The sequence below is a fragment of the Gymnogyps californianus genome, chromosome 1 (genome assembly GCF_018139145.2).
Source record: "Gymnogyps californianus isolate 813 chromosome 1, ASM1813914v2, whole genome shotgun sequence".
Taxonomy (NCBI): domain Eukaryota; kingdom Metazoa; phylum Chordata; class Aves; order Accipitriformes; family Cathartidae; genus Gymnogyps; species Gymnogyps californianus.
This window is the reverse complement of record NC_059471.1, coordinates 150278048-150290705: the sequence shown is the minus strand read 5'-3', so window position 1 is coordinate 150290705 and position 12658 is coordinate 150278048. Positions and strand designations below refer to the sequence as shown.

Genomic DNA, 12658 nt, shown 5'->3' with positions numbered 1-12658 from the left:
TTTTGCACAGATCCAAAAGCACACAGGGCTTGATTTCAGCATGATGCCTTATTCTGTATTCACCCTGGATTCACACTAAATTAATCAACTAAACTCGCCGTTTCAGGGTCCGGCAGCAACTCTGCTGCCAGCCAGGAGCTGCCTGGCTGTGATCTGTCAGCATTCACCATTCCTCTGTGCAAACCCCATGCTGCAGAAGCACAGAAAAGCCTCTCCCATTTTTTCTAATGGAGAATGCCTCTGACTAGTACCTGTCACGGGGACGAACAGTCCTGAGGACATTCGGGATGACCTGTAGAAGACCCTGTTACTGAGGTGAATTTCAAAGGCTTAGACATTTCTGATGAAACATGCAGAATATCCCTGTTTATGCTGTAAGGAGAGAAGCTGCAAACACTTTGCAGCTCAGGCCAGCTCCAGGGCTGGTAACTGTATTCTGGCCAGTGAAGTCCCTGATGGATGAAAGGAGTATGAGGAACAGAGCGGGAGCCCTTTCCTTCAGCCTTAATTCACTGTACTAGAGGCTGGGAAAACAGCTCCAAACTCTGGAACCAGTGGCCAGACTATCGTAGTCTGGGCCGGGGACAGACCTTCTTAGGGACGTGCTTGTGGCAAGACCATGCATTGGTCCCTCAGCCACGAACCGTCGAAGTCCCGTTGTGTTACCCCTGGATTCACAGCACTGAGTGACCGGTGCCGTCACCGCAGCATAGCTGTTGGCGGCGAACTGTGCTGGTTCTTGCTCAGAACAGCTGTGATGACCACAAAGGTGACCTGATAAAGTTGGGACCCAACTGCTTGCAAGAATTTAGCGTATTGCTCATGTCAGGAGTGGCAAAGGCTCCTGACATAGCAGAGACTTCATCCCGGTCCTCATTTTTCCCCTGTCCCTGGTAAAGAATGACGTCCTTCACTAGCTCCAGCTTCCTGGTGTAGTGTCATCAAAGCGGATGGAGTTAAAACAATATAAAAAACAGTGGTGTGAAGCACAGGGTGCAGGAAGGGGGTGGATGAGACCATCAGCTTGGAAAATATGGGATGGAAGGAGATTTGAGGCCTCCCAGCCTCAGCCAGTGTTGAATCAAGGCTGTCATGCTGGACTTGGTGGGCTTGGAGAACGGGGCCTCAAGGGGAAAGTCAACTAAAGAGACGGCATGATCCACACCCAGGATAAATCTGGCCAGCACTGCTTGCTGGCCTGACCCGCACACAGGGGCAAGAGCTGTACCTCAGCTCTGAACACAGGACTAGAGAGGCAACACTAGAGCAGTGATCCCAGGCCGAACTATGCCATGGTGGCACTCAGAGGAGCAGCCTGTGCATCTGGAGGTAAGCAGTGGGAAGTGCACCAGGTTTAGTCCCTTCAGGGGGACTTTTCCCACTGGCAGTATGGGCTAAGTCACTCACAGAAGTTGCATTTCTGTTTGAGACTTTCATGACCGTCTGCAGTTTGACTTGCTCTGGGTTAACTTCATCATGTGCACCAAGCTGTATTTTTAAACTCTGCTAAATTGGCACAAGTCCCCTGCACAGACCATCTTAAATCAGTTTCTTGGCACAGGCTAAATGAAAAGAAGCCACTTTAAAATCTCCTAACTTCTGCACAGAGACAAGACCTATTACAGAGATTATGCTTAAGCCTACTACCACTTAATTTGCTTGGAAGCAATGCAGCTGCAGCAGTATTGAGAAGTTCAGAGAAGCGCAGTAGCATGTACATCATCAGCAAAACGCTTGGGCTGAGCCTCTGCATGCACATGCTGGACATCAAAACGTTATCAGCACTCTGAGAGTCTGGTGGTCAGGGATTAGTAAACAGTCAGAGGAGCTGATAACAAATTGCAAACTTTATAGCAAAGAGTGAGTTAATTCCAGGCTGTCGTTGCTACCATCTGCACTTCCAGAAAGACTTTGTCAGACATTTGGCAACCAATCCTTTCTGAGTAGCAAAGGCAGCCACAGCGCCTTGTTATGAACCATACAGCCCAGATTGTGAACTCTTTCCCACCAGCATAAATCATACACCCAAGTCAGTGGATTTACTCTGGGACACGAGACAAAATCTGCCACTTAGTTACAAATAGAAAACACGGAATTTAATCAATTATCTTGTAAAATATCGTCTGTGTATGTTACCATGCAGTCAAAAAGAAACTTTTATGAGCTACAGAATTCTAGAAATAGTCCTTTCTAGGCTGCATGCCTTGGCTGGAATTATTTTTAGCTTAATTAAAAGCTTTCAAACCTGTGGTGATGTCCATAAAAGCAGAAGCCCTTACAAACACAGAGAGGAATGAGATGCTGAGAGCAGTGAAAAATCTGTGGAAGCGAACATGTCTTCTCACCACCTCTGAAAAGCAGATTTGCATGGTGAGTGCAGTCTGAATATATCATGCTGATATTCCAACAGCAAGTCTCGCCTTCCCAGAAAGCAAGAGAACTTGGGAAGCAGAAATAGGCTCAGTGCTGCAGAGCCAGAGGTGCACAGTCAGGCAAGGGTGAGCATTAGATCCCTGACCGTTAATTCCTCTGCACATATCCCTGAATAAATGTATGCTCAATTTCTCTCTCACAAAATATCTCCTTCTCTTCATATTTTTTGCAAACACCAGCCTTGGCACGCAGTCAAGAAAATGTTAACATCTCTGGCAAAAATCTACAGCCCCTTCTTAACAACATGTGCAATCCATTTCTTCCAGCCCCAATAGTATTCTTCCACCCCGCTACTCCCCCCACCCCCATGGACACTCATTTTTTTCATCCGTAGACACCCTCTCTTTCTCTTCCTCTTCTTCATACAGTAAGACGCATTCCAACTGTCTCTATTTCTCTATCTCTGTCTCACACATACGTCTTGCTGGGCAGAGAGCAAATTGGCAAATACAAGCTAGATATGGAAGCAGGGAGACAGATACAAACACAGCCACAGTCTGGACTCTGTCTTGGAGGAATTTCTAACTTGCCTGTAGGAGCGGGGTTTATGAGCTAGAGCATATACTTATCAGTTGAACTGCTTGAAAGTAGTTCTGCATTATCCTGGAGCTGGGCTGGGATTCATCAGAAGGAGCTAAGCCATGGGGTGTGGAAAAGAAGACTTAACTTGCCTCTTAATAACTGAAGTCTACGAGACAAGTATAGTTTTTCCTGCAAGAAGGCACGGGTTGGTCTTTGGTTTTGGTATAACTGACAAGAATGGGGCAGCTGGGAAGCAAAGTGAAGGACATGCCATGGTACACAGGCTACGGGCCCATTTATGCCATAGTAATGAGTGATGGTGTTGTCTGTGCCCACAGTCCCTGAGGAAGCTGGTGTGTCCCTTCTTTTGTTGACTTCTCAGTGACAGACCTTCAATCACCCGCTCAGCCAGCTAAATGAGCAACAGCATCGCTTGCTTCCTTGCAGTGCAGGGAAATCGAGCCAGGCACTGCCTTGTCCCTGTCACACCTTTCTGCAAGTTCCCCATTGTCTAAAAGGTGGAAAAAAGTCTTTCCTAGCCTGGGATTTCTAGCTAAATCCTCCTCTTTTCGCTGTTAAGTGGTTCTACTTACAGTGATGGAAGACAGCCTTGGCTGGAGAAGTCGCATGACACACACATACACACAATGAAGATGGAGCCACATAACAGTTTCACATGACGGCAGCGCAACGAAGAGATGAATTTGCACACAACAGTCATGGAGGTGATGCGGGAGAGAGATGAAGAAAACACAAAAGGAAATTGTGATGAGCAGGGCAGCAGTGAGAACCTCCTCCCTTTTCCCTCACATCTCCTCAAGCAAAGACTAAATCAAACTGCAGCCATTTAGCATCCACAGCAGCTCCCTGCAGGAACACCAGGTGGGTCTGTCCTCCAGAAAGAGCACTCCCTCCTCCACTGCCACAAGTACTGCACTTGCTCATCTGACTCTTCCTCACCAATTTCTGCATGGGGCCACCCTCGTTATCCTGATGCGTGTTAAGCAGCAGCCAGGGCCTCATAGAGGATAGCTGCAACTTCTACTGCCATCTCTGGTGATCCTCTTTGGAGGAGGTGAGTGGGACCTAAACAGTACCCAGACATTGGGCTAGAAGGAAATTTTGCTTTCTAAAAATGACTGTTTCCCCATTACTCCAGGAGAGTCCAGTGCAGAAGACTCAGCCCCACAGTTAGGAGGGAAGGTACCACTGTTGCCACTAAAAGCACCATTAGTGCTGAATAGTTAGTGAGGATGTAATAACGGCACCTACATGGCTGCGCAGAGCACTCCTCGCATTTCCCTTTGGGTCGCCTCAGTGCCATTAACATCCCCCTGCCTGCAGGGGCAGGGATGGGACCGCAGAGACTCCCAGGATGTTTTTAGCAGGCAGCACTGCAGCTGCAGGGCAGGTCACTGGATTTCAACCCAAACATCCCCCTCTGCTGTGCTCAGCTGCTGTGCAATACCATGTGCCATCATCTTCTGTCTTCCAGAGAGGGTCCAGTGGGCAAGTGAAGACCCTCAATGTGTTATTGAACCTTACAGGTTTCTGGCTATCTTCCTGGGACCCCTGCTAGGCTCCAGAGAGCCTGCTGCTCCAGCCCTGCTCTGTCCTGTCCAGTAGGCCACCCTCAGGAAAGACTGGAAGGGAGTCTTTCCAACCGAAGGGTTTTGCAGCTGATGGTTTCTCTCATCTCACTCCCTGTAGGGTGGGGGTCCTTGGAAAGAAGAGCCTCCCCCCTACCCCAGCAGTCATCCTGAGGAAAGCAAGCAGCGTGCTCCGAGCCGCACACACCTCACCCTGACCGCTCTGGTGCTGTGGCAGCCTGAAATGGGGGTGGAAATGTGGAGAGATGGGGTGGTGGCGGGACCTGGAAGCTGGGTTCCAGTGTCCGTGGAGGGAGAGGTGGTGGGGCAGATGGCGGGCTCCTCGCACGAGGCCAGGCTTCCCCATACAGATTCTTCCGCCACCAGTGGCTGTAACACTCATGTGCTATGGGGCGGCTGGACTCTTGTGTACTCACCATCTGCCAAGTTGTCTGAGTGCCAGAAGCTACTCATGTTAAACTCCAAAAGGAAGCTGTCAAAAGAGCAAGAACAGAGGATGCTTTTTCAGCAGCCTGCAAGGATGCAGGTGTCAGGGAGATGGCCCCATCGCCCGGTGAGTATCAGTTCTAAAATGTTTACTACGAATTTGCTGGCAGTGGAAGTCTGAGATTTTTTTTTTTAATTTTTTTTTTTTTTTTCTCTCCACATGATAGATTGTAGCTCTGTATCATGGGATCTGTACTGTGCAATATCTGAATGGGCTTTTTCCTGAAGTACATGCTGTGCGGGGGCCTCACCAGCAAAGGAAGGAATGAGTACAGCAGCCCCTGAGGCTGGGAAGGGATTCAGTCACCGTGAGACCCACCTGAGGAGCAGGCACGGATGGCCATCAGGGAGCCCATACTCTCGCTACTCGGAGGTAGCTGCATGTCACATTGAATTATTCTGTACCAATACACTCAAGCCCTTGGAGCTGGACCTTTTCCACACCTCCCCTTTTGCACACCCAGCAAGCTGAGCAGCGGCACTTTCATCCTAATTTGAGCTTGAACTCCAATTCCCCCCGGCAGTTTGAGGTGAGCCCGAATCCAGAGCTTGATTCAAGGCCTCCCCTCTCTCCTCCCTTGCCTGTCGCTCAGACCTGAGCTCTCTGGCTTCTTTCCTTCAGCCTTCGCCCCCTGCAAAACGAAGGTGTGCATTTGCTCATCATGGGCAAAGGAGACAAGCAAGAGGACTCGGCATCAAGGATCTGCAAGGGGCCCCGGGAGACCCGAGTCCTATTTTTGACTCCGCCACTTTGTACTGAGTGACTTCAGGTAAATCCCAGACCCACTCTGGGCCTCTGCCTCTCAAAATGGGAATAGTAATAGCTTTCTGTCTCCCAGGAGCAAGGCACTGAGCTGAATGTCAGGAGAAGGCTGAGAGCAATGCCCTACGCGGGGGCCTCCACTTGCAGCTTTCTCAGCTCTCGCCCCCGTTGGTCTGAGCCTCCCAAACACCCCCATCTTTTGGTACTCACATGAGGAAATCACTTATCAGCCATTTCACTGCAGCTAGAAAAGCATAAATTGGCTGGAGAACAAAAGAAGAAATGAGAAATACCATAAGGACCTGGTCAGAGAGTTTATAATTGTTATGCAGGACCCCACGTTTCAGACCAATTCCCTCCACTGATCAGAGCTCTTGAAGACAGGCTGGAAATTCAAGGTCTGGGCATCACTGGAAAATGTTCAAAACACATCAAAAGCCAGCAGAGCTGCCTTGCTACTAATAATATCTTCTCACCCCCTCCCTGTCAGGGTCAGGGAGTTTATCACAAATGTATGAAGGACTTTGAAGATGTAATTGCTTGATGATTTCTCTCCAGTATGGACGACCTTGAGAGCTCAGAGCAGGAGAGAAACACAGCTAAATGGGACATCACCAGTTTAGGATGCTTTTATGTTCTGATAGCAAGTGGTGTTTCTGGGACAAGCGACAGCATTGCCCAGGATTTAGTATTATCTGCCATCATTGATTGATTATGCTTAACTGTGCTTTCATCCAGCTTTTCCTCAAGATGGCATGACTTCTATCATCTTCCTGCTTTTCAGCTACAAATTGGAAATCCAGCATTGTCCCAGGGACAATTCATCTGCAGAGGATCCTGCTGCTTCTTTTCTTCATGGTAACCATGCCTAATTTTCATCTTTCCCTCTCATAATCACACCCGTATCCTCAAACCCGAAACAGATGCAGCAGTCACAGGACACAAGATAGTGTTCCATTACTGCTAACTGACTTATCTTCAGCCAAAATAAAAGTCAGCAAATAGTAAAATGTATAGATGGTTGGGAATTTGACTGATTTTTATGTATGTATATGAAAAATGGACTTTTCTTGATTTCTTCCTTTTCAAGGATTTTGCTAAGAGGGGAAAAGGAGAGATGGAGGCTGAATGCTCACCTTTTTATTCTCTTCCCAATTCACCTCATTTTTGGCAGCTCATATTTAGTGACATTTCTTTCAGTAATCAGAATTGGAGGATATGATCAAGAAAATATTTTCACTACAATGACAATATTTTATCTATCCAGCTTAAGTATAGCCATTGCAAAATGGACATATTGTTAAAAATGTAACATGTTGTTAAAAAGTAATAATTTGTTGAAAATTCTTTTACTGGAAAAAAATTACGATGTCACGCTGTAAGAAATACTTCCAGCACACCACATTTTAAAGTATCAAAAAACCAATTATAACAGTGATAAACACATCCCTGTTTAGGGTTGCTTCAACTAGTTTGAAGTGGCCTGAGTGTTGAGTAATTACTTAGTTCTGCCTGTTCAAGGCCAGGTTAGGAAGGCAGAGTGGGATTAGATTATTAGCTTGTATCAGCCTAAAGAGAGGTTGCATTTGGGTACTGGCAAAACTATTCACTCTGATAGTTTGTTCCCTGGGCTATCAGCATTTCTCAGCAGCTTTAACCCCTCTCTCTGTTGCTCCAAGCCCACTCACGCTTCCCTGAAAGGCTGACAGCTTTCTCCCCAATGCTCTGTTCCCTGACAGTGCAACTCTCCTTTTTGAGCTGCTGAGTAAAATCATGCCCTGTAAAAGCATTTCTGTTCATTTCAGCTGCTAGCTGGTTCCCTGGCTTTTAGGAACCATAGTCTAGTTCCTATCCTCTCCCTGGTCCTTCTGATTTTCAGTGAGATCCTATACGCCAATAGAGAGCCAAATTGGAAACCACTGTCAGTGGCCATCACCACCTCAGAAATCTGCCTTAGATGAGTTTGGACATTCCCATCACTTGAAAGCAAACATCTACTAAACTCTTTTGGGGAATGTGCTAAATCAGGATGTTGGGGATGTTCTAGGAGAAAGCCTCCGCAGCCAAGCCCAGAGAGGGCTGCATGCCGACAGATACGTACGCTGAGCAGAGGCCGGGCACCGTTGTGGTGGTGGTAGGGTACTTTGCACATTGCTTGATAATCATACATGGTCACCCTGCAATCAAAACAAAACAAGCAAGCAGTCAAAAGCAAGCAATGCAACTGCCTATGGGACACACACGTCAGCTTTTTCTAAAAAATTTCCTGTATAGAAGAACTAAAGCAGTGGCCTGCTTACACATGACTTTGCTGTTTGGCCAGTGCTGGATCTTGCAAAGAGAGAAATACAGGGTCTGGATTAATGTAACTGGGTCAGTACAGGAGGAAATACGTCCCTAATTTCAGATGGTGAGTAAAGCAGGCTGTGAAGCAGGAGAATTATAATTGTAACTACCTCAGGTACCCCTAGTTCTTGTTTTCAAGCCACTGAAACTCTGAACTCTCTTTTGACATGGGCTGGGGGAGTGGAGTGAGATGAACAGAGGTATTTTTAGGAGAGAGAGAAATGTGCTCAGCCAGCTGCAATGCCACATCTGGGGGGGTCTCAGACAACCGCTCATAGAAAGGCTTTCCAAGTGGCAGGAGGAACTGACGCACTTTATACCCAAAATGCCAAGAAGTGTTTCCCATAGCATCTTGCCCTGGAAAAGACAGAGGAGCAGCTGCTTTCTGGCCACAGGGATATTGGGAGTTACTCTCTCTCTCAGTGCTTTGCAGCAGGTGGAAGAGCAGGAGATGAGGAGAAACAGGGTGTGTGGTGACGATGGCTGAGCGAGTCAGGGGAGGGGGCAGGTAGCTAAAGCAGCTCTTGTATGAAAATAAGAGAGTCACATGCATCAGCATGTGCATTTTCCCCTGCTCAGGTGCTGCTTATGGGGACCAATATGCTCTGACCCATACACCAGCTGAAGAAAGAGAAGTACAGCGCAGAGATCCCCCACTTACCGCCTGAACATGCCCATGTTTAGTAGCTGGGTCATTACTGAGCCATCCACTGCACCAAAAAATTTTCCAGTCTGCAAGCACAAGAAAGGAAAAAACCAGAAAAAACTGTCAACAGTAAAATTGCCAAATGCTCGATGGCTCCAGCTGATCCAGTCTGTCTGGAGGCCTGCTACACATAACGAGTGTTTTATAAGGAGGTAATGCTGAGCTTTGTCCTTTGGCTGGCTGGAAAGCTTGAGGGAGGACTTCCCCATCGCCAGCTGGGCATCCTGCACCGTTCCTACCGCGCCTGGAAATGATTTAGCCCACGTAAGTCCCTGCAGCTTGTGACAGAAAAAGGCAGACTCTCAAGCTGCAGAGACCCAGGCATGTTGATTCACTGGGAGCCTGGGCTCTCCTGTGGGTTTTTGTGAATCCACGTTCTCTGGATCTGAATGCCTGAGCCTCTTCCACTTGAGCCTCTTTGCTAGCCCACAGCTGCAGTGGCTTCGGAAACCTTTGCTCTCCTGCTGCCCTAGGAGAACTGACCCACCACACATAAGTGTGCCGTACAGATATATTTAGGTAGCAAATGCAAATTTACAACTCACTGCTGTGCAAGTTCTGAGCAGGCAGTAACCCAAACAACACAACACAAACCAATCCATCCCTTTAGTTTACACACTATGCACTGGCACAGCCAGAGCTGTCGCACAGGCTCCACCCTAGCAAAAGTTGCATTTGGGGGGCAACAACCCCCAAATCCCACTTGCATGCCTGGACTAAAAGTGGAACTTGTGGCCCTCTGGTCCCATTTACGTTTTGGAGTCAATAACCTCAAATGCAGTCCCAATCCCAAATCTGGGAACCACTGCTTTAAAGACTTCTTCAAACAAACAACAGTTCTGGCTTTCCTAATTACCGAACCACAACAAATCTATTGCAAAAATGCTTCAAATCTGCCAAGTCCACTGCTTTGTTTGCAAGCAAGTAAATAAAATACTTGTAAATAATAAAAGCGCAGATATGAGCTGTCCTCCGTCTATTTTCCTGGCTCATGGGTGTTGACACAGTAAGTAGCTCCCACATGTTACGGAAGCATTCACGCAGTTTGGGGGGACATTTTACTTTTCCACTGATAGGATGGCAGTCATTTAGCATGTATTAGCAGATGACAGATGACTTCATTTATTTGAGTGGGGCATTTCCACTAAAAAAAAACCTCCTTAGGCAGATTTACCTAAGATCATATGGTAATCATCTAACAGTAGTGTTACATGGTTATGAGCCTCTTCCCAACAGGCTTTAGAAGGCGTTTCACTGTATAAATCGATACATAACATCAACTCCCCTTCCAGCATTTAGGCTGTAATCATCTCAGACATAGTCAAATGTGTCTGAGCAAGCGCTAACTTTTTTCACCTCCCTCGCTCTTTCAATCTGATTAGGGTGGTGAGGAGGCCAGCTGCTTCCATTTAATACCAGTCTGCAGCCCCAGCAGGAGCCGGAGCAGCGGGACTTAACGCAGTGCAAGCGTTAAGGGGAGGGGGCCACTGCAGGACTGTAAATGGGGCCTGCCCTGTCCAGAGATGCTGCTGTCTGACCGAATTTCTCCAGGTGGGACATCGTTCCTATAGGTACAAGTATGAGGACCTGTTACTGTAACTGAGAGTAAAGCCTAGGGAATGTGTTCAGAAAAGCATTAGCAAACTGGCCTTTAACACCAAATCAGACATTCAAAGCTCGGTGCTGTTTTAGGTACCCTGTGCAGGTAGTAACACAGGAAAGCATCACTTGGCAGAAACCAAAGTGGTCCTGTACTGAAGCGATGTTTTGCAAAGCAGCTCTCCTTACAACCTGCTTCTTCCAGTGACTGGCTGCTACTTTCCCAGACATCCCTCTGCTGTGTTTCTCTTAACTTCCAGCTCTGGGCAGGTTTCCACAGGCCCTTGCAATTTCGGAGGTTCACAGCACAAAGCATCGCCTCTGACATCCTGCATGACATGCTGTGTCACATCCCCCTGCAGCTGAGAGTGTACAAATACATACGCAGGCTATGCACAAGAGGTGCATCCCGGAGCACACATATGGCTCAAAAGGTACATCACTGCTCACAGACATATATGTGTCCAATGGCTCGTTGAGCAATTTCCACCTTTGGTACACACAAAAGCTGTAGACAAATGGGATCTGCCAAATGGGCCAGGCTTTGGGTGAGCGGGCAGCCTCCTCGCTGCATGGCTCAAACAAAGCCAGCCCTTACTTTCCACAGCCTCTGCTCTGCCCTGGTGGGATCTTGGCCTTTTAGCTGCCAGCCTGCACCCTGTCCCTGGAGTTCCACCTGGGCAGAGCTTGCAGACATACCCTGCAAGGTGCCTCAGGGAGCCGGCAGCAGTCCTAGAGAAAGAAGTTTAGTGAGCAAGGGGACATCTGGATGCAGCAGGCGGAGGGAGCTCAAGACCTGTGATCTGCAGCTGTGCCTCCGGCTGGCAGCAAAAGGTGGCTAAAAACTCAAGGGCGGTTGTGGGGCTACGGCTGCAAACATTGGCAGAAACATAGCACCACAGCGTGGAGCAGCCCTCGCTGCAGCACAGCCCAGGCCTGCCACTTACTTTCCCTTCCTCCCCTGCCCTAGATTGCCTGGTCCTCTCCCTCACTCACTCCCTTCTCCTGGCTCTGGCTATTAACTCTTTGCTCCCTCCGCGATGAGTCTGGATGGGGAGATTAGCCCGAACTAAGACATTACCCATTCTTCCTCAAGTAATCCTGCAGGGAGCTTTCAACTTGTCATTCATTAAAATCCTGAGTCCCTCTTTCTTCTGCAGTGGCTTCTGGTTGCCAGTAAGCTTCCTGCCACCTTCAGGCAGAGGTTATTAGAGCCGATCCCCCATCCTGATCCCCCATCCCAAGGGCAGAGAGGAGCAGAGCCTGAGCGAGGCTGTCCTCACCCCGTTCCTGCATGAAGCTGCTCTGTTTTCCAGTGTGGTCGCCCAGGGAAGGAGATGCGGGCAGCAGGCAGCCCCAGGCAGGCAGTGGGCTGAGCACACCATAAAGCACCGCAGCCCCAAGGGAGCAAGCAGAGAATTGGAGCAAAACATCTCGGAGCCCCTGGAGCAGGTCTCCAGCACCAGCTGCTCAGCTGGGGGCTGTAAGGACACGGGCATTTTGGCACCTCTCCGCTATTCTTAGCTTGCACTTTGCCCCGGGAAGCAGGCGTTTTGGATGTGAAAGCTCCTCTGCTGCCTTCCTCGGGAAAGCAGGTATATGCGTGGGACCCTGCTTGTGCTGGAGCCACCACAGCCCGCACGGCTCAGTGGGGCAGATGGCTCACCCGTGCACCCTTGCTCCTTTGGCATCTATAAGCTCACTCCCATCCTGGCTGGTGGGGCAGAACAGGCAGCGTGTGGGCAGGCTGCCCTTCTCCACGCTGCTGGGCTGAAATGCTGACTCAGGCAGCTGAGCCACTCTTGCTGGTCCCGGTGTCTGGTATCAGGTAGGGAGGGAGGGCAGTGAACTAGCTGACTTCTCCAGAAAGGCAAAATACCCACAAAAACCCAGGTATGGGATTTTCTTTGGCATTATGTTAAAGGATGCACTGAGGGAAGAGTGTGGGATGGGGCAGGGAAGGCCACATAGCAGCAAGTGATCCCACACAGCAACATCCAGGTGGCAAGGCTATGAACCACAGGATATTGATTTAATGCTGGTGCTGTCTTGAATTCCCTGTAGGGTTCAACAGTGTGGACACTCATGGTGCCACCGGGAAGTAAAAGCAATAACTGGAACAAGATAAAGAAGTCAGAAGAAAAGTAGTGGTGAACTCTCCAAGGTCAGGGGAGGTAACAGCTGGAGGAGATG

General features: G+C 48.7%; 1 protein-coding gene across 1 annotated transcript in view; it reads right to left on the bottom strand.

Moving 5' to 3' along the window:
- The window catches only part of CACNA2D4 (calcium voltage-gated channel auxiliary subunit alpha2delta 4), a 131449-nt gene that overhangs the window by 6528 nt on the left and 112263 nt on the right, over positions 1-12658 (bottom strand). The window contains exons 32-36 of the mRNA XM_050903137.1: positions 8822-8892; positions 7916-7991; positions 6025-6077; positions 4982-5037; positions 3549-3569 (exon numbers count right to left, since the gene is read on the bottom strand). Coding sequence (XP_050759094.1) covers positions 3549-3569; positions 4982-5037; positions 6025-6077; positions 7916-7991; positions 8822-8892 — 277 coding nt within the window. The remainder of the gene's footprint in view (positions 1-3548; positions 3570-4981; positions 5038-6024; positions 6078-7915; positions 7992-8821; positions 8893-12658) is intronic.